Source organism: Bos javanicus, chromosome 21 (genome assembly GCF_032452875.1).
Source record: "Bos javanicus breed banteng chromosome 21, ARS-OSU_banteng_1.0, whole genome shotgun sequence".
NCBI lineage: Eukaryota > Metazoa > Chordata > Mammalia > Artiodactyla > Bovidae > Bos > Bos javanicus.
In genome coordinates this window covers 44,418,598-44,441,389 of record NC_083888.1, presented here as the reverse complement: position 1 = coordinate 44,441,389, position 22,792 = coordinate 44,418,598, and the positions used below count along the sequence as shown (strand labels likewise).

General features: G+C 41.3%; 1 protein-coding gene and 2 non-coding genes across 3 annotated transcripts in view; 2 read left to right on the top strand and 1 right to left on the bottom strand.

The window, feature by feature from the left end:
- SNX6 (sorting nexin 6) overlaps positions 1–16,102 on the top strand; it is a 49,275-nt gene extending 33,173 nt beyond the window's left edge. Inside the window, exons 11-14 of the mRNA XM_061394143.1 lie at positions 5,969–6,055; positions 9,758–9,917; positions 10,000–10,085; positions 14,404–16,102. Coding sequence (XP_061250127.1) covers positions 5,969–6,055; positions 9,758–9,917; positions 10,000–10,085; positions 14,404–14,457 — 387 coding nt within the window. The 3' untranslated portion in view covers positions 14,458–16,102. The remainder of the gene's footprint in view (positions 1–5,968; positions 6,056–9,757; positions 9,918–9,999; positions 10,086–14,403) is intronic.
- TRNAW-CCA (transfer RNA tryptophan (anticodon CCA)) lies at positions 8,559–8,631 on the top strand. The gene has a single exon. It is a non-coding gene; the product is annotated as a tRNA-Trp (tRNA).
- Positions 16,103–17,695: 1,593 nt separating the features above from the next.
- Positions 17,696–17,859, bottom strand: LOC133234838 (U1 spliceosomal RNA). Its single transcript, XR_009732334.1, has one exon. It is a non-coding gene; the product is annotated as a U1 spliceosomal RNA (small nuclear RNA).
- Between the last annotated feature and the right edge of the window lie 4,933 nt (positions 17,860–22,792).

The window sequence follows — 22,792 nt, the reverse complement described above, 5'->3', positions numbered from 1 at the left end:
GTCTTGGTTTTCAGAGGTCATATTTATTTATAATCATTATGATAGTTAAATAATATTTAACATTTTTATAAATTGATAGAATAGTGAAAGTGTTTACTAAATGTTTAATGGTACTTAGCTAATTAAGATCGGTGGTGGCTAGTCCAAGTAGAAGTCTGGTTTCATCATGATCTTGTCAATTGAGCTATTTATACTGAAGACAAGTAGAAAAAGATAATATTCTCTGTCAAAGGAACAAGTTCTTAAATACGTAGATGTTATACTGGGGTCCATATAGCCCATTATTCTGCCTTTGATGTTTGTACCAGTGAGCATTTCTGGAAAGATATAGTTGTTTTCTTGAGTCTATTTACATCAAAAGGATAGGGATCTATCACAAAATAGCCTTATGTGCCAGTTCTTCAAAAGTAGATGTAAGGATGGGATTAGATGCACAGAGGTTTATTGTGAAAAGCAAAAAGGAAGGAGCAGTAATAGACAGGAGGAGCCTTCAGATGACAGTGCCAGTCTGCACCTGTGAAAGGAGAGGAAGAGGAAAGAGGACTGGCTAAGCAGGGTTGCAGACTATAGCATAGTTCTGAGAAAGCTTCATCCAGGTCACAGGGGAGTCCCTAAGCCAGAGCTGCCTGTTAGAGGAGTTCTGTGTCAGGCAAAAATGGGCTGGGTGGGGAGCATAGAACATATCTTTGGTATGAACATGATTCCAGATCCAGAGATACAATAGTTGGGGCTATCAGCCAGCCAGCTATAATCCTTTCAGCAAGCATTTCTCTTGACCGAGGTCCGGGTGGCACATTTCGATAACCCCCAAATTCTTATTTCCTTTTGCATGTGCATGGTGTTCTGGTTACTATGGCTGTGTTACAAATCATCCTAAAATCAGTAGCTTTAAACAGCAACCATTTGATTAAGCCAGTGAACTCTGGTTCAGGAACTCAGAAAGGGCGCAGCAGAGATGATTGTGTCTGCCCCATGGTGTGCCTCCACAGGAAGGCTGTGAAGGCCAGGGCCTGGAACTATCTGAAGGCTCGATCATTCCTGTGTCCGAGGGTTGATACTGGCTAGCAGCTGGAACTTCTGCTAGGGCTGTTGGCTCTAACACCTACATGTGGCTTTCCCATGGAGCTGCTTAGGCTTCTTCATAGCTTGGTAAAGAGGTTCCAAAAGTGAGCATCCCCAGTGATGGGAAGAGGAAGCTGGGGCCTAGAAACTGGCGTGGCATCGTTCCTGTATTGGCCAAGCAGTCTTAGAGCCCAGATTCAAAGAGAGGGGACACACACCCTACTTATTAATGGCAGGAGAGGAGCCCCGTTTAAAAGCACCCAACATTAACTAGCATGTCAGGAAGTTAAGTTTGTTTCTCCACAAAGAAACAAAGTTTTTTCTAACTTTTTATTAAAGTATACTATACATGTAGAAAAAAGCACATAACAGAAACGTACAGCTCAGTGAAATGTTATTTCACACACCCATGTAATGAATACCCAGACGAAGAAATGGAGCATTACAGCAATTCAGGTACCCGACTCCCCTTTCAGCTGCCTTCTGAGTCACCACCTCCTGTAAGACTACCACTGTCCAGCTTCTAACAGCAAAATTTGGTTTTATTTTCATATCTTATATAAATACATATGCAGTATATATTGTTCTTTGTCTGGTTTCTTTTAATTGTTATATACATGAGATTCATTGGTGGTGTTGCATGTAGGTATAGTTTCTACATTCTTACTGCTGTATTGTTTTCCATTGCAAGAATAGACCTAACTTTATTATTTGTTCTACTGGTGGGCATTTGGATAGTTGCCGGTTTGAGGTACTTTACACAGAGTACTGTTAAGACCATTTTTTATTTATCTTCAGCTGAACATAAGTACACATTTCTGTGGGGTGTATGTAACTTGGAGACGTGATAGTTCATAGGATACCCATGTGAAAAGCTTTTGTAGGTGAACTGTTTCCCTAAGTGATTGTGCCAACTCACATTCCCACCAGAATGAATGTGAGCATTGGGCTGCTGCACAGGGTTGTAATATTTGGTATCTTTTTTTACTTTAGCTGTTCTGGTGGATGTATAGGATTTTTTTTTAAATTTTTTATTTTGACAACAATTTCTGACTTAGATTGCAAGAATAGTACAAAGAATTCCTGTACACATGTCACCCAGATTTCCTTTCCTTTTGTTGTTGTTCAGTCACTAAGTCTTGTCCAACTCTGCAACCCCATGAACCTGCAGCAAGCCAGGCTTCCCTGTCCTTCACCATTTCCCAGAGTTTGCTCAAACTCATGTCCATTGAGTCAGTGATGCCATCCAACCATCTCATCCTCTGTCACCCTCTTCTCTTGCCATCAGTCTTTCCCAACATCAGGGTCTTTTCCAGTGAGTCAGCTCTTTGCATCAGGTGGCCAAAGTATTGGAGCTTCAGCTTCTGCACCAGTCCTTCCAATAAATATTCAGGGTTGATTTCCTTTAGGATTGACTGGTTGGATCTCCTTGCACTTCAGGGGACTCGTAAGAGTCTTCTCCAGCACCATAGTTCCAAAGCATCAATTCTTCAGTGCTCAGCCTTCTTTATAGTCCAACTCTCACATCCATACGTGACTACTGGAACAATCATAGCTTTGACTAAATGGACCTTTGTTGGCAAAGCAATGTCTCTGCTTTTTAATACACTGTTTTGGTTTGTCATAGCTATTCTTCTAAGGAGCAAGAGTCTTTTAACTTTGTGGCTACATTCATTGTCTGCAGTGATTTTGGAGCCCAAGAAAACTAAATATGACACTGTTTACTTTTTCCACATCTGTTTGCCATGAAGTGATGGGGTCAGATGCCATGATCTTTGTTTTTTGAATGTTGAGGTTTAAGCCAGCTTTTGCATTCTCTTCTTTCACCTTCATCAAGAGCTTCTTTTTTTTGTTGTTTTGTTTTGTTTTTTAATGATTTTATTTATGGTTGTGCACGGTCTTCATGCTGCGTGGGCTTTTCTCTAGCTGTGGCTCCTCTTGTTGCGGAGCATGGGCTCTGGTGCCCACAGACCTCAGTTCTGTGGCTCCCGGGCTCGAGAGCCCCGGCCCAGTGGCTGTGATGCATGGGCTCAGCTGCTCTGCCACGTGTGGTCTTCCCAGACCAGGGGTGGAACTCACGTCCCCTGCTTTGGCAGGGGGGCGATTCTTTACCACTGAGCCGCCAGGAAAGCCCTCAGGCGTATTTTAGACTAGTTTTCCACGCTCCTATCTGGTGAGAGAGGCCTGGGAGCCGGGAGTCCACTCAGCCACAGTGCTGGCTCTGCCATCAAAAGCTCTGGGGCCTCTAGTGAGCGCCTGCCCCTCCCTCAGTCGTGTCTGACTCTGCCCACCAGGTTCCTCTGTCCATGGGATTTCCCAGGCAAGATTACTGGAGTGGGTTGCCATTTCCTTCTCCCATCAAGAGGTTCTTTAGTTCCTCTTCACTTTCTGCCATTAAAGTGGTATCATCTGCATATCTGAGGTTGTTGATATTTCTCCCAGCAGTCTTGATTTCAGCTTGTGATTCATCTAGCCCAGCATTTTGCATGATGTACTGTGTATATAAGTTAAATAAGCAGGGTGACAGGATACAGCCTTGACGTACTCCTTTTCTTTTTTTTTCAGGGGTAAAATACTTTTAATAAATTTTTATGGGATACTCCTTCATTACAAACAGTATTGGAAATGTAACCAAAAAATAATAAAGATAAATAGGCCAATAACAAAATCTTAATTTTTTTTAAATTTTATTTTATTTTTAAACTTTATGTAATTGTATTAGTTTTGCCAAATATCAAAATGAATCCACCACAGGTATACATGTGTTCCTCATCCTGAACCCTCCTCCCTCCTCCCTCCCCACACCATCCCTCTGGGTCATCCCAGTGCACTAGCCCCAAGCATCCAGTATCGTGCATCGAACATGGGATGTACTCCTTTTCCAACTTGAACCTATCCATTGTTCCATGTCCAGTTCTAATTGTTGCTGCTTGTCCTGCATACAGATTCCCTTAGATTTGGTTGACATAGTACATTCTTCTTTATCCTCTGTCTCTCCAGAGTGAATGAAGAGTTCTCATCTTTTTAGTCTGACATGGCTGCTTCCCACTTCACCTCACCTCAGACTCACCACACCACTTTAGTTTTATGTTTGTTTGTTTGTTTGTTTTTAACTTTCACTCTTTGGTATTTTCAGGCACATTTTGTTAATGTTTTAATGTTGTTTTGTGGTTGTCTGCAGCAGGGGGATTGGTTTGAATTACCTAGTGCAGTACTCCTGCCAGCCTCTATTACTTTATAGTCTGTGTACGTATCAGTTGCTATTAAAATGAATAGAAAAATACAGGTGAACCTAAAAGATGATATTGAAACTAGTTACAGCCAAGAACTTGAGTCAAATATAGAGTCCTTCCATAAATTCACTAATCTCATTTGATCTCATCATTTTTCTATTAATTTTTTTTTGTCAGTTACATACAAAGACAAAATAACAGGCTCATAGAAAGAATGGAAGGAAACTTAGCTTAACTAGGAACTGATACTGTAGTTACTTATAACTTTAATTTTTTTATTTTCATTTTTTTATTTATTTTAACTGGAGGCTAATTACTATACAATATTGTGGTGGTTTTTGCCATACATCGACATGAATCAGCGATGGGTGTACACGTGTCCCCCCATCCTGAACCCCGCTCCGACCTCCCTTCCCACCCCATCCCTTGGTTGTCCCAGAACACCAGCTTTGAGTGCCGTGCTTCTCGCTTTGAACTTGCACTGGTCATCTATTTTACATATGGTAATATATATATGTTTCAATGCTAATAACTCAAGTCGGCCCACCCTCACCTTCTCCCACATAGTCCAAAAGTCTGTTCTTTACATCTGTCTCCTTTGCTGTCTTGCATATAGGGTCATTGTTAACCATCTTCCTAAATCCATATATATGCGTTAATATATTGGTGTTTCTCTTTCTGACTTACTTCACTCAGTATAATAGGCTCCAGTTTCATCCACCTCATTAGAACTGACTCAAATGCATTCTTTTTTATAGCTGAGTAATCCATTGTGTATATGTACCGCAACTTCCTTACCCATTCGTCTGCCGATGGACATCTAGGTTGCTTCCATGTCCTGGCTATTGTAAACAGTGCTGCAGTGAACATTGGGGTTACACGTGTCTCTTTCAATTCTGGTTTCCTCGATGTGTATGCCCAGCAGTGGGATTGCTGGGTCATATGGCAGTTCTATTTCCAGTTTTTTAAGGAATCTCCACACTGTTCTCCATAGTGGCTGTACTAGTTTGCATTCCTACCAACAGTGTAAGAGGGTTCCCTTTTCTTCACACCCTCTCCAGCATTTATTGTTCATAGACTTTTTGATGGCAGCCTTTCTGACTGGCATGAAATGGTACTTCATTGTGGTTGTGATTGCATTTCTCTGATAATGATTTATGTTGAGCATCTTTTCATGTGTTTGTCAGCCATCTATATGTCTTCTTTGAAGAAATGTCTGTTTAGTTCTATTGGCTCATTTTTTGATTGGGTCATTTATTTTTCTGATGTTTATCTGCATGAGCTTGTATATTTTGGAGATTAATTCCTTGTCAGTTGTTTCGTTTACTGTTATTTTCTCCCGTTCTGAAGGCTGCCTTTTCACCTTGCTTATAGTTTTCTTTGTTGTGCAAAAGCTTTTAAATTTAATTAGGCCCCATTTGTTTGTTTTTGTTTTTAATTTCATTACTCTGGGAGGTAGGTCATAGAGGATCTTGCTGTGATTTATGTCAGAGTGTTCTGCCTATGTTTTCCTCTAAGAGTTTTATAGTTTCTGGTCTTATATTTAGATCTTTAATCCATTTTGAGTTTATTTTTGTGTATGCTATAACTTTAATTTTTTTACAATAAGAAAAAAGTACTGAGTGTAGAATGTAAATACTGACTAAATACTTAATTTTTTTTTCCTATTTTAGAAAATAGAAGCACGAGTGTCAGCTGATGAGGACCTCAAACTTTCTGACCTTTTGAAATATTACTTAAGAGAATCCCAAGCTGCTAAGGTAATTTTATTCATTGTTTTTTAAAATGGACTGCTTTACAGAAACCCATCATCTCTTTAGAAGTTGTTAGACTTAAGATGGTTTAAGATGACTTATCTCTTGATTTTAAATCATATTTTCAAGTGTGATTTTTTTTTTCTCCTTTTATAGATTGTAGGTCACAGAACCCCACGTTAAAGTCTCCTCTATTAACTTCTGATACAGTTTGTCTAGAACTTATCTTTTTTTTGAATTTGATATATTTAGCCAGGTGAAATACCTGCAGAGACAAAAGGAAAACGCCCAAATAACAGTTGTACAGTTAGAGGATTCCTAATTTGGCCTATCTAAGTCCTCTGTTGGGGGTGTCTGCTCAGTTGTGTGCAGCTCTTTATGACTGCATGGACTGTAGCCTGCCAGGCTCCTCTGTCCATGGGATTTTCCCAAACAAGAATACTGGAGTGGGTTGCCATGTCCTCCTCCAGGGGACCTTCCCGACCCAGGGATTGAACCCACGTCTCCTGTGTCTCCTGCATCACGGGCAGATTCTTTACCACTGATTCACCAGGGAAGCCCTCTGTTGAGGGTGAGCGAGTCATAAAACAAGGATATGTTTTATTTTAAGGCATCTCAAATTTCCTTTTGGAAATCTGTCCATGTGTAAAACTAAAACTCTTTACTAATCAAAAAAATGTTTAACAAAAACTTCTAAAAGCACTGAAATGTTAGTGACTCAGATATTCCAATTCAGTGTTAATTTATGAATTGAGATGTACAGAAAATTCCCATCTGGTCCCTGTTGCTTTGAATACCCTTCTTTTATTTCTCATCAAATTATAAATAACCCTTTTAACTTTGAGGACTTAAGTACTTGCAGATATACTGTCCATATCGAATTTGTTTTAAATCAGATTGTGTATTATGAACTGCTTAACATTGGTTGGGCAGGGTTAAAATAAATTGTTCACTTTTGAAGACTTATTATTATAATATGTAATTGTTTGTAATATATTCATAAAAGGGAAGGCTGCTCAACAAGTAAAAAGGAATAAGCTATGCATATATGCAACAAGATGGGTCACTCTCAAAATAATTTTGCTGAGTGAAAGAAGCCCGGCAGGAAAGACTGCAGTTTACATTAGCGCTCACTCTTGGTGGTGTACTTTCTGTGGGTTTGGACAAGAGTGTAGTGACATAAGTATCATACAGAATAGTTTTCCTGCCAGAAACCCTGTGTTCCATCTGTTCATTCGCCTTTCTCCTAACACTTTTTGATACTTTAATTGCCTCCATAGTTTTCCCTTTTCCAAAATGACATATTGTTGAGTCTTGTCATACTGGTTTCTTCACTTGGTAACGTGCATTTAAGTTGCCTCTGTGCTTTTCAGGACTTGATAGCTCTTATCTCTTCAGCAGTTAATAGCCTCTATCCATCAAATTTGTTTATCCACTAACCTTACTGAACGGTTGCTTCTAAGTTTTGGCAGTTATGAGTACAGCTGCTATAAACATCTGTGTGCAGGTTTTTGTGTGAACATAAGTTTTCAACTCCTTTGAGTAATTAACAGCAAGGAGGGTAATTGCTAGAACATATGATAAGAGTAGTTCTGTCAAACTGTCTTCCAAAGTGGCTATATCATTGCATTCCCACCAGAATGAATGAGAATTCCTGTTGCATAACATCCTCACCAGCAATCGGTATTATCAGCATTGTAGATTTTGGCCATTCTGACAAGGTGTGTAGTGATACCTTGTTCTAATCTGCATTTCCCTGATAACATTTGATGTGAAGCATCTTTTCACAAGCTTATTTGCCATCTCTGTGTCTTTGCTGAGCTACCTGTTCTAAAAAAAAAGTTATTTGTGTATTTTGGATAGCAGTCCTTTCTATCAACATTTTTAACTGTCAGGGAAAGGAAAGTGTTAGTCGCTCAGTCATGTCTGACTCTTTGCGACCCCATGGACTGTAGCCTGTCAGGCTCCTCTGTCCATGAGGATTCTCCAGGCAAGAATACTGGAGGGAGTAGCCATTTCCTTCTTCAGGGGATCTTCCCAGTCCAGGGATTGAACCCGGGTTGCCTGTATGCCAGGCAGATTCTTTATCATTTGAGCCATCAGGGGAGCTCCTGAGCCACCAAATACACATCAAAACCATGGAGTTATATCACTTCACACCCACTACATAGCTCTAATCAAAAAGACAACAGTGTTGACAGGCATGTGGAGAAATGAGACCCCTCATAGTTCTGGTGGAAAAATGTAAATGGTGCAGTCACTTTGAAAGTAGTCTGGCATTTTCTCAAGAGGTTCAACATAGAGTTACAAGTTGACCCTGCAATTCTACTTCTAAATAATGAGCTATGAAAGAGAAGTGAAACATGAAAACATATCCACAGAAAAGCTTAAACACACATGTTCGTAACAGCATTTTTATGAAATAGCCAAAAAGATGAAACAAACCAAATCTTTCAGCTGATGAATGGATCAATCAGTGTGGTATATCCATACAGTGAAATATAGAGCTTCCCTGGTGGCTCAGAGGTTAAAAGCGTCTGCCTCCAACGCAGGAGACCTGGGTTCGATCCCTGGGTTGGGAAGATCCCCTGGAGAAGGAAATGGTAACCCACTCCAGTACTTTCGCCTGGAGAATCCCATGGACAGAGAAGCCTGATAGGCTACAGTCCACGGGGTCGCAAAGAGTCGGACACGACTGAGCAGCTTCACTTTCACTTTGATATCCATACAGTGAAATATTTAGCAATCAAAGGTATGAAATACTGATTCATGCTACAAATAGATGAACTTGAAATTTTATGCTAAGTGAAAAAGCCAGACAGGGGAGTTCGCTGGCAGTCCAATGGTTAGGACTCTACTCTTTCACTGCTGAGGGCCCAGGTTCATTCAGTCCCTGGTCAGAAAACTAAGATCCCACAAGGCAAGCAGCCAAAAAAGGAAAAAAATAAATAAAAGCCAGGCACAAAAGGCTGCATATGAAATGATTCCTTTAAGAAATCTGTTTATTTGGCTGTGCTGGGTCTTTGTTGCTATGTGGGCTTTTCCCTAGTTTGGCAAGTTGGGGTTCCTCTCCGCTTGTGGTGCACGGACTTCATTGTGGTGGCCTCTCTCGTTGCAGAGCACGGGCTCTGCAGCGCACGTGCTTCAGTAGTTGTGGCTCCCGGGCCCCAGAGCAGACTCAATAGTTGCGGCACATGGGGTTGCTTGTCTTAGACAGGTGGGATCTTCTCGGATCAGGGAGGGAAACCGTATCTCTTGCATTGGCAGGCACATTTTTTTAGCCTTGAGCCACCAGGGAAGCCCAGGATTCCTTTTTTAATGAAATGTCCAAAATAGGCAAATCTGTAGAGACAGCAGATGAATGACTGGAGGTGGGGGCTGTAGGAGGAAATGGAGAGTGATTGCCATGGATATGAGATTTCCTTTTGGGTGACAGAGATGTTCTAAGATTGAGTGTAGTGATGGGTACACAACTCTGTGTGCATATTAACCATTGAATTGTGCTCTTTAAATGGGTGAATTATATGGTGATATGAGTTATACCTCAATAAAGCTGTTACCAAAAAAATGTGGAAGAGTAACTGACCTGTGGCATTCCGTGTGTAAGTCTTAGCTCCGATGATGGTTGTTAGGGGTGGGTGGGGGGAGGTTGGCAGCAGCTACTAGACACGAGCAGCATGTGTTATCATGCAGCATTCTGTTTTATAGGATCTCCTCTATCGAAGATCTAGGTCATTAGTGGATTATGAAAATGCCAATAAAGCACTGGATAAAGCAAGAGCGAAAAATAAAGATGTTCTGCAGGCTGAAACATCCCAACAGTTATGTTGTCAGAAATTTGAAAAAATATCTGAATCTGCAAAACAAGGTACTCTTATATTAACCTTTAGTCATCAGGTATGTTTTACACTGTTACACAAGTAGTTAATCCTAATTTGTTTTGTTCACAGAACTTATAGATTTTAAGACAAGAAGAGTTGCTGCATTCAGAAAAAATTTAGTGGAACTGGCAGAGTTAGAACTGAAGCATGCAAAGGTAGTGTCATATTAAAGATATAACAATTTAAGTGACTTAAAATTTAGGAATGAGTCTGTTATGATACTTTATACTAATTTTAAAAATAGGAAATCTTAGACTTGAGAGGGATTTTAAAGATTATCTAATTTCAGCAAGAATAGTATCTGCAGTATCTCTAATAGTATCTCTAATGGTTAGCTCTGCAAGACTCCAGTACCTAATATGGAGAAACAGTGTCATTTTTTGACTAGTTAAAAAAATAAATTTTCTTTACTGTCATTGCTCATTTAAAATACTATACCTGAAAATGGGAACACTTTTGCATGTGTGAAATGATTATTGTACACATTTCTTGTTGCAGCATGTTTTTTTAATTGAAGTATATAGTTGATTTAGAATGTTACGTTGATTTCAGGTGTACAGAAAAGTGATTCAGTTTTATACATATATGTATATATTCTTTTTCAGATTCTTTTCCATTATAGGTTATTATAGAATATTGAGTATAGTTCCCTGTGCTATCCAGTGGGTCCTTGTTGTTTATTTTATATATAGCAGCATGTGTATGTTCCCTTGTGGCTCAGCTGGTAAAGAATCCGCCCGCAATGTGAGAGACCTGGGTTTGATCCCTGGATTGGGAAGATCCCCTGGAAAAGGGAAAGGCTACCCATTCCAGTATTCTGGCCTGGAGAATTCCATGGACTGTATAGTCCATGGGGTTGCAAAGAGTTGGACACAACTGAGCAACTTTCAAAAAAAAAAAGTGTGTATATGTTACTCTCAAATTCATATTTTTTGTGGTTAAAAAACATAAAATTTCCCATCTTAACCATTTTTAAATGTGAAGTTTGAGTAGTGTTAAGTATATTCACATTGTTGTATACCGGATCTCTAGAACTTTTTCATTTACTGAACATTTATTTTAAAAATATAATTGCAGGCCACATGTGTGTCTGTTAAATTTTAGCTTGCTAGTCTTAGCCTAGCTCATTGAGATCTTTTGGAAACTTGGGTTTGATCATGTTGTATTTGACTATTACACTAGTTTTTCCTGTCAGTTGTTTGATATTTGCAATTTGTATGAACTTCCTTTTTATGTCTTCATCTAAGTTTTGATTTAAAAGGTTGATCAGGATTAAAGGAATCAGTGTTTGTTAATCTAATTTATAAAAGTGGCACCAAAAAACTTTTAGTTCCCTTCTGTTCTTTCTATACTAATTGATACTAACTTATTAATATTATTTGGTTATATTTATTTGAATGGTTATGAATTCACTTATTTATACTATTATCCACCATTATTTCTCCATTTTATCTGTGAAGGACATTAGGATCGAGCCTGTGTTGGTTTTCTGATGTTCACTGCTTATGTTCTTTTTAAAGACCTTACAAACTATCACGGGTTTTGTTATAGATTAAGGATGAGTTGACAAACTATAACCTGTTTTTGTACAGCCTGTGAGTCAGAAATAGCATTCATGTCTTTAAATGATTATAAAAAGATCAAAAGAATAATACTTCTTGACATGCTAATTATATGAAACTCATTTAACCTATAAAGTTTTATTGAAATTTAACCTATAAAGTTTTATTGAAATACAGCCAAGCTTATTCACTTACACTTTGTCTATGATTGCTTTCATACTACTGCAGCAACGTTGAGTAGTTGAAACAGAGACCAAACGTCTCTGAAAGTCTAAAATGTTTACTGTTTAGCGCTTCACAAAAAGAGTTCACTGACCCATGCTATAGATTGGTGTTAGCTTCTGGTTTCCAGATTTTGTACTTTTTCAAATTCTTTCTGAGGTATGTTCTTTGGGTGCCAGTTTCTCACAGCTGTTCTAGTCCAGTTGTTCTGAACTAGTAGTGATTTTGCCCCCCAGAAGACATTTAGTAATTTCTGGAGACATTTATGGTTGTCACCAATCAGGATGGGTAGGTTATAGAGAGGCCAGAGGCCAGGGTTGCTACTCAGCATCCTCCGATGCACAGAGAACCCCCACAAGAGGGGATCACAGCCCCCGTGTCAGGAGTGCTGAGCTTGGAGAACTCTGTTGTCTCAGATTTCTTACTGATTTTGTAAGTCTGAACAAAATCTCATTTTGGTCCCAGGATCCAAGTAAACCATTCCAGAAAGAGTAGATAACGGTTAAATTTACAGCAAGATGTTTGAAACTACTTTGGATTTTATTTATTATAACTGACATATATGACTTTACCACATAACTGAAGTCTAGTTATAACAGAAAACTCGATAGTTAGGTCACTTTTGTTTCCTTGAAAATAGGCTCAGATTCTTTATTAAGGAAATAAAAAATGTATGATGGGGCAGTAACAAGAGAAAGTGATGAGCCAGCTGTGGGGGTGTGACGTGAGTCCCCACGTACCCTACTGTAGGTGCAGAGCAAGGTACACCTTTTGCAGGGCATCTGGTGTCAGCCTGCAGCACATACATCTCGTGACTCGGCGGTTCCCATTGGGGGGTGCAGCTGTAAGAAGGTAATTTCATGACGATAGGCAGGCTTAGAGTCATTTGTCACAGTTCTGTTCTTATACCAGCCAAAAATTGACAGTAACTTAAACATCTAAAATTGTTTATTTTCACTTAATTTTAGACTTTCAGAAATGTTGCAAGGAAAGTACAAAGAATTTCTGAATACTCTTCACACAGATTCCCCAAATGTGCATGTTATCACATCTGTTTTGTCTTTTTCTCTCCCTTCTTCCCTGTTTCTCTTTACACACACATCCCTGTACATACCTATTTTTGTCTTAAACCGTATGAATAAGTTGCAGATTCTATGCTTCTTCCTTTTACATGTTTCAGTGTGAATTTCCTAAAACCAAGTAATTCTCTTAAAATAGTCAGTTATAAAGGTGAGGAAATTAATATTGACATAATTCTGTTATCTAACCCAGAGACCTGTATTCACATTTCCCTGGTTGTGCCAGTAATGTCCTTAATGGCAGAAGGAGTGAAGAGATCGTGTGCATTCAGTGCACCTGTCGTCTTAGACTTCTGGTGTCTTGGAAAGTTGCTGAGTCTTTGTGTTTTGTAGCATTGAATACAACCCACTCCAGTGTTCTTGCCTGGAGAATCCCAGGGACGGCGGAGCCTGGTGGTGGGCTGCCGTCTTTGGGGTCACACAGAGTCGGACACGACTGAAGCGACTTAGCAGCAGCAGCAGCAGCAGCAGCATTGGATACAGGCCCGTAGAATGTCCCTCAGTTTGGGTTTGTCTGATTCCTGGGTTTGGGTTTTGCACTCTGGGAAGGTGTCCCACACAGAAGTGATGTTCAGATGGTCTCATTGCATCGCATGTGAGGAGATACATGCTGTTGATTAGCTGCCTTACTGGCAATGTACAACATTGATCATTTGCCTAAAGTGATGTCTGCAGGCTTCACAGTGGCCGAGTTGCTGTTTTATACTTTGGAATTAAGAGGTATACTGTGGGGAGGTACTTGAAACTGTTAAATACCCCATCACTCAACCAGCACTGACCAGTAGAACTTCGTGCCATGGAGGAAGTACTCTCATTAGCACTACCCGTGTGGTTGGCGTTAGTCACGTGTGGCTGTTGACCCCTTGAAATGTGGATAATGCACCTGAGGGACTGAGTTTTCATTTAATTTTAATTAACAGAAATTTTAATTATGCAGCTGTACATAGCTAATGGCTATAGTATTAGCATTTTAAGTCTCATAGTAGCATCCATTCATGTTTTTTGCCTGAGTCAGTTAATTTGTGATGATTGCCAAATGGTCATTTTCTAATTCCATCTTTATACATTTTAGTTGACTTTCTAAGGAGAAGGATTTCCTTCACTCCTGTTAATATATTACTGTAACGTAAATATACTTAAATTTACTTTTGTATGTTCCTAAATTTGGATGCCAGTTCACATGTTTTATAAATGGGCATTTAGGTATGACTTTTGTAGAATACTTCTGTGTGATCTTACTATTTTTATAAAACTGCTATAAGTCTAAGCTAATGTATATTTTAATAGCTAAAGAATAAGAACCTGCCTTACCATCAGAACATGCTCAGTAGTTTAATCGGTATACAAAGGGCATATTTTATAACCCTCACTAGTGCATGCCAAATATTAATATATTAGTCTAGATAGAAACTTACTGAAGCATCTAGTATGTGGAAAATATTATTGTGCATGGAACAGATTCTGTAATTTTATGTCTTTAAACCTTTATTTCTACATAATGACTATTTTCACAATTCTGGTATTTTAATGTGATTTCTAATGCCATGTGTTTTCAGTAAGACTTTTTCACACTATTTGAAGCTCACTGTTGCTGTTCCCTTCCTTTGCAGGGTAATCTACAATTGCTGCAGAACTGCCTGGCAGTGCTCAATGGAGACACATAAGCCACACTCTTGCCTTCCAGTTAAAAAGGGCTGCCTTCCTTCAGATTTTATTTTTTATTAATGATGTTAGGCATTTACTGCTCACTGGAAACGAAAGAAACAGCTGACAGAGTGCATCTCCTCTCCCTTTTTCTGAAAAATAATGGATCAGTGCCACCCACGGGTCTGCGGGCTGCGTGGTGGCACCTGCGCACCTGCGCCCTGGACAATTGCCCATCATCGTGCCCTCCTCCTCTTCAGAAGTCCAAAGTTCTGTCTTTTTTAAGTAGCCTCTATAACTGTTTATTTTATGAATAGTATTCCTTTTGGCTACCAATCTTATTTACCTTTAAATAATTTCTGAAGTTTAACCCTTTCAAAAATACATGGTTTAAACAAAGATAAGGATTGCCATTACCTTTTTTTTTTTTTTTAAATTTTGTTTAAAAAAAACATTATACACCACCATAGTTCACTCTTGTATCCTGGTAAAGCATCTTAATCAGACTTATTTTAATTAACGTTTCTTAGAACTTTTGGGACAGGCTTTATGTACTCTTTATAAGTATAATTTCTGAAGAAAAGCAAATGCATTAGTATGTTTGCCTTAAACTTGTAGACTAAACCAACTATTGTCAAATAAACAGTGATAACAGTGATAGTTTTTAACTCTGGTCATTGTATCACTCTCAAATTTGGAGTAGCTATAATCTACTCCTATACTATGCTTTTACAGTGCAGGTCTTAGCTTTTCTTTCTTTCTTTTAAAATGGCATATGGAACCAAGTTCACCGCTTTACAGAAGAATGAACTGCTTCTCTGGGTGCTTTGAGCACTTTGTGTAAGATGGAATTGGACAGAGACAGGTTAGAGACCGCTGTTTGTAAAACTGGAACAGAGACTCTGGTCTAATTTCCAGGATTCCACCTCTAGCTCAGCCAATTAACCATGAGACATATGCCAGAGTATAGATTGGTATGTAGAGAGAAAGAGGCCTGCTATAGGGAATAGTACTTGTCAGTGGGGAAAAGTTGGAATATTTGGAATAAAAGTTAGGGTACAAAGTTAAGGTAATGTCAGTAGCTACTTTACAAATATGATAGACCTTTCTAATGTGAATGAACATTATGTTATTCCTGGTTTAAAATTAGCTCGAGTGGTTGGATTTTTCCACTCTAAGTTGTCTCCCATGTAGAAACCACAGGCATTTGGGTTGGTCACCCCTCCAGTGTGTTCCTAATTGTTTTTGCAAACCATTCTGAAGACCGCCTGCCTGGGTCTCAGGGCTAGTTACTACGGTTCCAGACTTCCTCTGCTGCTTGTCTCTTGCCTCGCTGGTGTGCTGCTCAGTGTTCCTCTCTGTTACTGTTGTTCCTCAGTGTGTTTGAATTGTCCATGTTTGTGTTGGCTGAGAGATTGTGTTTTGTCCTCCTTGTGCCCTTCACTGGTGAGAATATGCCCCTGTGATGCCCACCAGTGGGTGAACGTGGGGTGGAGGGCCCCAGCCTTTGGATTCAAGGGCAGTCCCTTCACCAGCTGCCCTTGTGGCCTCAGACCATAGGGTTCACTTGAGCTCTTTGCCTGTTTCTCCACCATGAAGGATATACTGACCTACCTCACAGGGGTGTTGTGAGGATTAATAAATGTTGGTACAGTGCTTTGGAAATGTGAAGATGCTGTGTTAATGCTAAAAAATAGCAAGTTCACAATTTTCTACACAGCCATCAACTAATCTGTTTCTACCAAGGTGGCCTTTTTCTAGGAAGGAAGTACAGTGGAAAGTACATCCCCTGACCTTTTGGTTTACATTTTAGAATGCTTGACGGAATGGGGTAAACTGGAGGTGACGATTATGGGTGTGGGGAGGTGAGGCGTGCTTAATAAATACATGTATAAATGAGTTATTACTATCCAAGGGTCTTGGGAAAGAATGTGTGTTACTCCTTTGAAGTCTTAGGGCAAAAATTTACTTTGTACCTCCAGAACAATTGAAGCATTCCATAGCTCACTGCTAGTCCCTGTTAAAAATAGCCCACCCTGGATTCACTGCTGTCGATTGAGTTGTGGCATTCATAAAGCTTTAGCGTGGCAGAGGTGCAAGAGGAGGACACCTAGTGGCAGAGACAGGACAGCAATGGAAAAAAATGGTTTCCCTCAGGAGATACTCTATGCTTTGAGAGGAAGAGGAGCAACCTGGTCTGTGGAAATGGCTTGGGGAGTCATTGTTGGTTGCAGTGGGAACCAATGATGTGAGAGATTAGGAGTTTATGTGGTGAGCAAGGACAGTGACCAGAGGAAATAAGTGAAAAAGGTGAGGCAAGCCTGCCTGAGGTCAGTGAGGCTCCAACTGGATGAGTTTTTTCCAGTGGGCACATAGTGTAAAAGGAGTTGATTTTTCACTGCTTATGGGTAGAGGAGAAATATCAATAACCTCAGGTATGCAGATGACACCACCCTTATGGTAGAAAGTGAAGAACTTAGAGCCTCTTGTTGGAAAGAGTGAAAACACTGGCTTAAAACTCAATATTCAAAAAACAAAAGATCATGACATCTGGTCCCATCCCTTCATGGCAAATAGATGGGAGAGGAGAATGAAACAGTGACAGACTATTTTCTTGGACTCCAAAATTCTGTGGTTGGTGACTGCAGCCATGAAATTAAAAGATGCTTGCTCCTTGAAGAAAAGCTATGACAAATCTAGACAGCATATTAAAAAAACCAGACATCAGATTGCTTACAAACGTCCACATAAAAAGCTATGGTTTTTCCAGTGAGATGTGAGAAGTGGGCCATAAAGAAAGGCTGAGAGCCAAAGAATTGATGCTTTGGAAGAAGCATCAATTGGTGCTGGAGAAGACTTGAGAGTCCTTTGGACAGCAACGAAATCAACCCTGAATGTTCATTGGAATGACTGATGCTAAAGTTGAAGCTCCAGTACTTTGGCTACCAGTGGAAAAGACCCTGATGCTGGGAAAGACTGAGAGCAAGAAAAGAAGGGGGCAACAGAAGATGAGACATTTGGATGGCATCACTGAATGGACATGAGTTTGAGCAAACTTCTATAGATGCATGGTGCAGTTCGTGGGGTGGCAAAGAATCAGCAGGACTGAGGCACTGAACAACAACAATAGCTAACAGAAAGCAAGTTTATAGCAGAAAACAAAAAGAGCACCGCTACAAATCCCTTTGGGTATAAAACATTGAAACACACATACCCAGACACCAAGCAAGTCCCTTTTTATCTGTATTCACAAATTACCAGAAGAAAGGACGAGCACACTCCCCCACTACCCCAAGTTATGCAGTCGAGCTTCCCACATTTGGGGAAGTCACAGGAGTCAGCACATCAAGAGTACAATGAATAAGCCTCGCCCTGGGAAGACCACCTTCGTGATTATGGTATCTCCCCTACCAGGTAAGTATGAGTTTCCGCCCACGCACCGCCCAGCACACTCGCGCTCGCTCCATTCTCCAGGCACGGTCACTTCCTCAGCCGACTCTGCACACTCCGGGCCCTCCGCCCCTGCACGCCTGTCGCCGTGGCCTCGCTCAGCCTTAGACCAACCCCAGGAGCCTCCGCGTGTCCACACGCAGGACGCGCAGACCCAGGTGAAGCGGGACCAGCAACCTCTGCATGCCTGCTTATCTACATACGCCACGCCCCTGCGTGGGTGTCTCCGGCGTCCTTTGTTGCTTCGCCTTGGGGACCGCGGAGCCCACTGACCCCACCTGAGACGCGCCGATATCTCCGATGGGGGGGTGGTGGGGGAGGGAGGCGTGGCGCGTGGCGACAAGTCTGGACCTGCAGAGGGGACCAGGGAAGACGAGCTCGCGGCGTTCGGCGCCCCGCAGTTGAGGGGGGACTGGGTGGGTCCCGGCTTGGGTCTGGTTTCACTTTTCTTTTACTGAAATTGACACGCAACAGAATGTCAATCGGACGTTAAATAGTTAAGAGCAGAGTTTCGTCATAAATTTAGCATGAAATTTAGTCCTCGTCCATGATCTTTCTGTCAGATTATGTAGTAATCTAATCTTGCAACAGCGAAAGAAAATCAGACTATCAGGGCAAAGCGTCCCTGTAAGGGGTAGATGTGTATGGGCTGGGTGAGGCGTTGGATGGTCCCTGAAAATCAAATACACGCAAATATCACGTTTTCATCCTGAAGGACTAGGCTGCCCTTTCAACCGCCAGATTTGTCTTTTCCTCTTCCGTACATGAAGATTATTTCTCGGAATCAAGTGGCTCCTCCCCAAACGTGAGCAAAACGACTGAACGAACTGTTGCGCGATCATGGGTGGTCCGTGCTAGGGAGCAAAGGGAGGCGAGAGGCATGACTGGTGATGTTAAGATTAGGGAAGGCTTCCTGAGGTCCTGACTGCTCAAAGATCCTAGAACACGTGTTATAGCACCCTTTGTTTTCTTCTTCCTTTTTTCTTTTTCTGGTGGGGGCAATGCTAGTTCCCGCGACAGGGATGGAATCGCACGCCGGCGCCTCCCTGCAGTGGAAGTATGGAGTTTTAACCACTGGACAACCCGGGAAGTCCCAAGCACCCTTTTTGATTATTGGTTGTCTCAGGAAGTTTTCTTTCTTAGTGAATATTTCCTAAAAATAGAGGATTTTCTTATCTAACCCCAGTGTTTCTTGATAAAAGTCAAGAAATTAACATTGATACCTTATTTATTCTATAGACATTATTCCATTTGCTCAATTCTCCCAGTAATCCTTTATCAGATCAGATCAGATCAGTCGATCAGTCGTGTCCGACTCTTTGCAACCCCATGAATCACAGCACGCCAGGCCTCCCTGTCCATCACCAACTCCCGGAGTTCACTCAGACTCACGTCCATCGAGTCAGTGATGCCATCCAGCCATCTCATCCTCTGTCATCCCCTTCTCCTCCTGCCCCCAATCCCTCCCAGCATCAGAGTCTTTTCCAATGAGTCAACTCTTCGCATGAGCTGCCCAAAGTACTGGAGTTTCAGCTGAAGCATCATTCCTTCCAAAGTAATCCCAGGGCTGATCTCCTTCAGAATGGACTGGTTGGATCTCCTTACAGTCCAAGGGACTCTCAAGAGTCTTCTCCAACACCACAGTTCAAAAGCATCAATTCTTCAGCACTCAGCCTTCTTCACAGTCCAACTCTCACATCCATACATGACCACAGGAAAAACCATAGCCTTGACTAGACGGACCTTGGTTGGCAAAGTAATGTCTCTGCTTTTGAATATGCTATCTAGGTTGGTCATAACTTTCCTTCCAAGGAGTAGGCGTCTTTTAATTTCATGGCTGCAGTCACCATCTGTAGTGACTTTGGAGCCCAGAAAAATAAAGTCTGACACTGTTTCCACTGTTTCCCCATCTATTTCCCATGAAGTGGGGGGACCGGATGCCATGATCTTCGTTTTCTGAATGTTGAGCTTTAAGCCAACTTTTTCACTCTCCACTTTCACTTTCATCAAGAGGCTTTTGAGTTCCTCTTCACTTTCTGCCATAAGGGTGGTGTCATCTGCATATCTGAGGTTATTGATATTTCTCCCGGCAATCTTGATTCCAGCTTGTGCTTCTTCCAGTCCAGCGTTTCTCATGATGTACTCTGCATATAAGTTAAATAAACAGGGTGACAATATACAGCCTTGATGAACTTCTTTTTCTATTTGGAACCAGTCTGTTGCTCCATGTCCAGTTCTAACTGTTGCTTCCTGACCTGCATACAAATTACTCAAGAGGCAGATCAGGTGGTCTGGTATTCCCATCTTGCCTGTGTTTCGGCCTCACGAAGCCACCTTGGCCCAGAGCAGGCTTCCTGCAAATGTCCCTTCCACCCGCCGCACTGTCCCCGCTGCTTGCACTGCTGGTGGGATGTTTTTAAGTGAGTGATCGAGGTCCACGCCAAGTGATGTTCTAAAATGACAGAAGTCTCTTTACAAGGAGTCGTCTCCTGAGACCTCTTGGGAAGAGAGAGAACCAGTTCCTCTCGAGTATGGGACCCCCCAACACCCTATCTGCTTACAAATAATGCCCATTTGGGAAAGAAACAGCTACCAAGTGGGGCAAGCAACTTGGCTGTATTCCAAGCCCTGGTTTCACCTGTTCCAAGCTCCTCAGGCTTCTACCTGTACTTTCTTGTCTGGATAACACATAGTAACATCTGGAGCAGCCGTGAAGAGATACCCCATGCCCAAGGTAAGAGAAACCCAAATAAGACGGTAGGTGCTGCAAGAGGGCATCAGAGGGCAAACACACTGAAACCATACTCACAGAAAACTAGTCAATCTAATCACACTAGGACCACAGCCTTGCCTAACTCAATGAAACTAAGCCATGCCCGTGGGGCAACCCAAGATGGGCGGGTCATGGTGGAGAGATCTGACAGAATGTGGTCCACTGGAGAAGGGAATGGCAAACCACTTCAGTATTCTTGCCTTGAGAACCCCATGAACAGTATGAACAGTAATCCTTTATAGCAAAGGGAAATTCAGAATCACGTGTTACATTATGTATCCTGATTTTTTAACAAATTTTAATCTGATATAACTCCCAGCCCTGTCTTTTTTATTTCATTATGCAGGCATTTTTGAAAATTACAGGCCAGTTATTATTGTGTAGAATAGCCTTTGATTTTTAAATTGTCCTGTATGTCCTCCTAATTACATTCAAGTATGTATTTTTTGACAGGTAGACAACATAAATGATACTGTATCCGTTTACAGGTTGAATTATGTCTGTGTCCTGCCACCCCTCCCCCAGGAAAAAAAAACAACACACCTCAATATACTAATCCCTGGTACCTATGAACATGACCTTATTTGGAAATAGAATCGTTGTACATATAATTAAGTCAGTCCAGTCACTCAGTTGTGTCCAACTCTGTGACCCCATGGACTGCAGCAGGCCAGGCTTCCTTGTTCATCACCAACTCCCAGAGCTTGCTCAAACTCATGTCCATTGAATTGGTGATGTCATCCAACCATCTCAGCCTCTGTCCCTTTCTCCTCCTGCCTTCAATCTTGCCCAGCATCAAGGTCTTTTCTAATGAGTCAGTTCTTCAAATCAGGTGGCCAAAGTATTGGAGTTTCAGCTTCAGCATCAGTCCTTCCAATGAATATTCAGGACTGATTTCCTTTAGGATTGACTGGTTGGATCTCCTTGCAGTCCAAGGGACTCTCAAGAGTCTTCTCCAACACCACAGTTCAAAAGCATCAATTCTTCGGCCCTCAGCTTTCTTTCAGTAAAAGTTCAGTAAGGTGGGCCCTAATCCAGTAAGAATATTGCCCTTATAAGAGGAAAATGCTGTGTAAGGACAGAGATATATAATGCCATGTAATGACAAAGGACAGATTGCAGTGGTCTTGTAGTGGTGGTCTTGCAGTGACTTGTAGCTGCAAGTCACGGATTGACTGTTACCTCTAGAAGCTAGGAAAAAGCAAGGACAGAGTCTACCCAGAATCTCAGAGGGAGCATGGTCCTGCTGACACCTTGAGTTTGGATTTCTAACTTTCGTAACTGTGAAAAAATTAATTTCTGTTGTTTCAAACCACCCAGATTGTGGTACTTTATTATGATAGCCCTATCAAGTTAATCCAGTGTCCTCCTGTGGGCATCACATTGGCAGCATGTGAAGCCAGTTTGTTCAGTTACTGATGGTGTTAACATTCATTATTTGGTTAGGGTGGTGTATCAGTCATCTACTGCTGTGTAACAAATTACTCTAAAACTTAGCAATTTAAAATAGTAACCATGTGGGTGACTTCCTTGGTCCCGTGGTTAAAAATTGCAGAGAAACTAAGCCTAGGCAATGGTGACTAAGACCTGACTCAGGCAAATAAATAAAGTGATTAATTAATTTAAAAAATAGCAACCATGTTATTTGCCCACCATCCTTTGGGTTATCAATTGCAGTTGGGCTCAGCTGGGCTGTTCTGTGGCATTGACGTAGGCTCACTAATACAGCTGCAGTCAGCTTGTCGGACAGTTGAGGCAGGTTGGTCTAAGGGCCTCAGCAGACATATTTCATCTTCACTCCCATATTTCATCCTCCAATAGGCTAAGTCAGACGTCTCATGGTGGTCTCAGGACAGCAAATAAGAGCAAATCCTGATAAGCAACTACTTTTCAATCTTCTGTTTCCATCGCATTTACTGTTCCATTAGCAGTGGTTCCGAAGATCTCCGGGTGGTAGCTCTGCTCCATAAATAGATTAAGATGGTTGGGAAGGTTTTCTGTCTCCCCGAGTCTGCACCTGCAGAGACCATATGAAAGACAGGGACGGAGAGACAGAGATTGGGAGGTTGAAGCATTATGACTGGGAGTAACAGAGACTGTGACCTTCCTTTAGGGGGCAGAGCTGGGGGCTG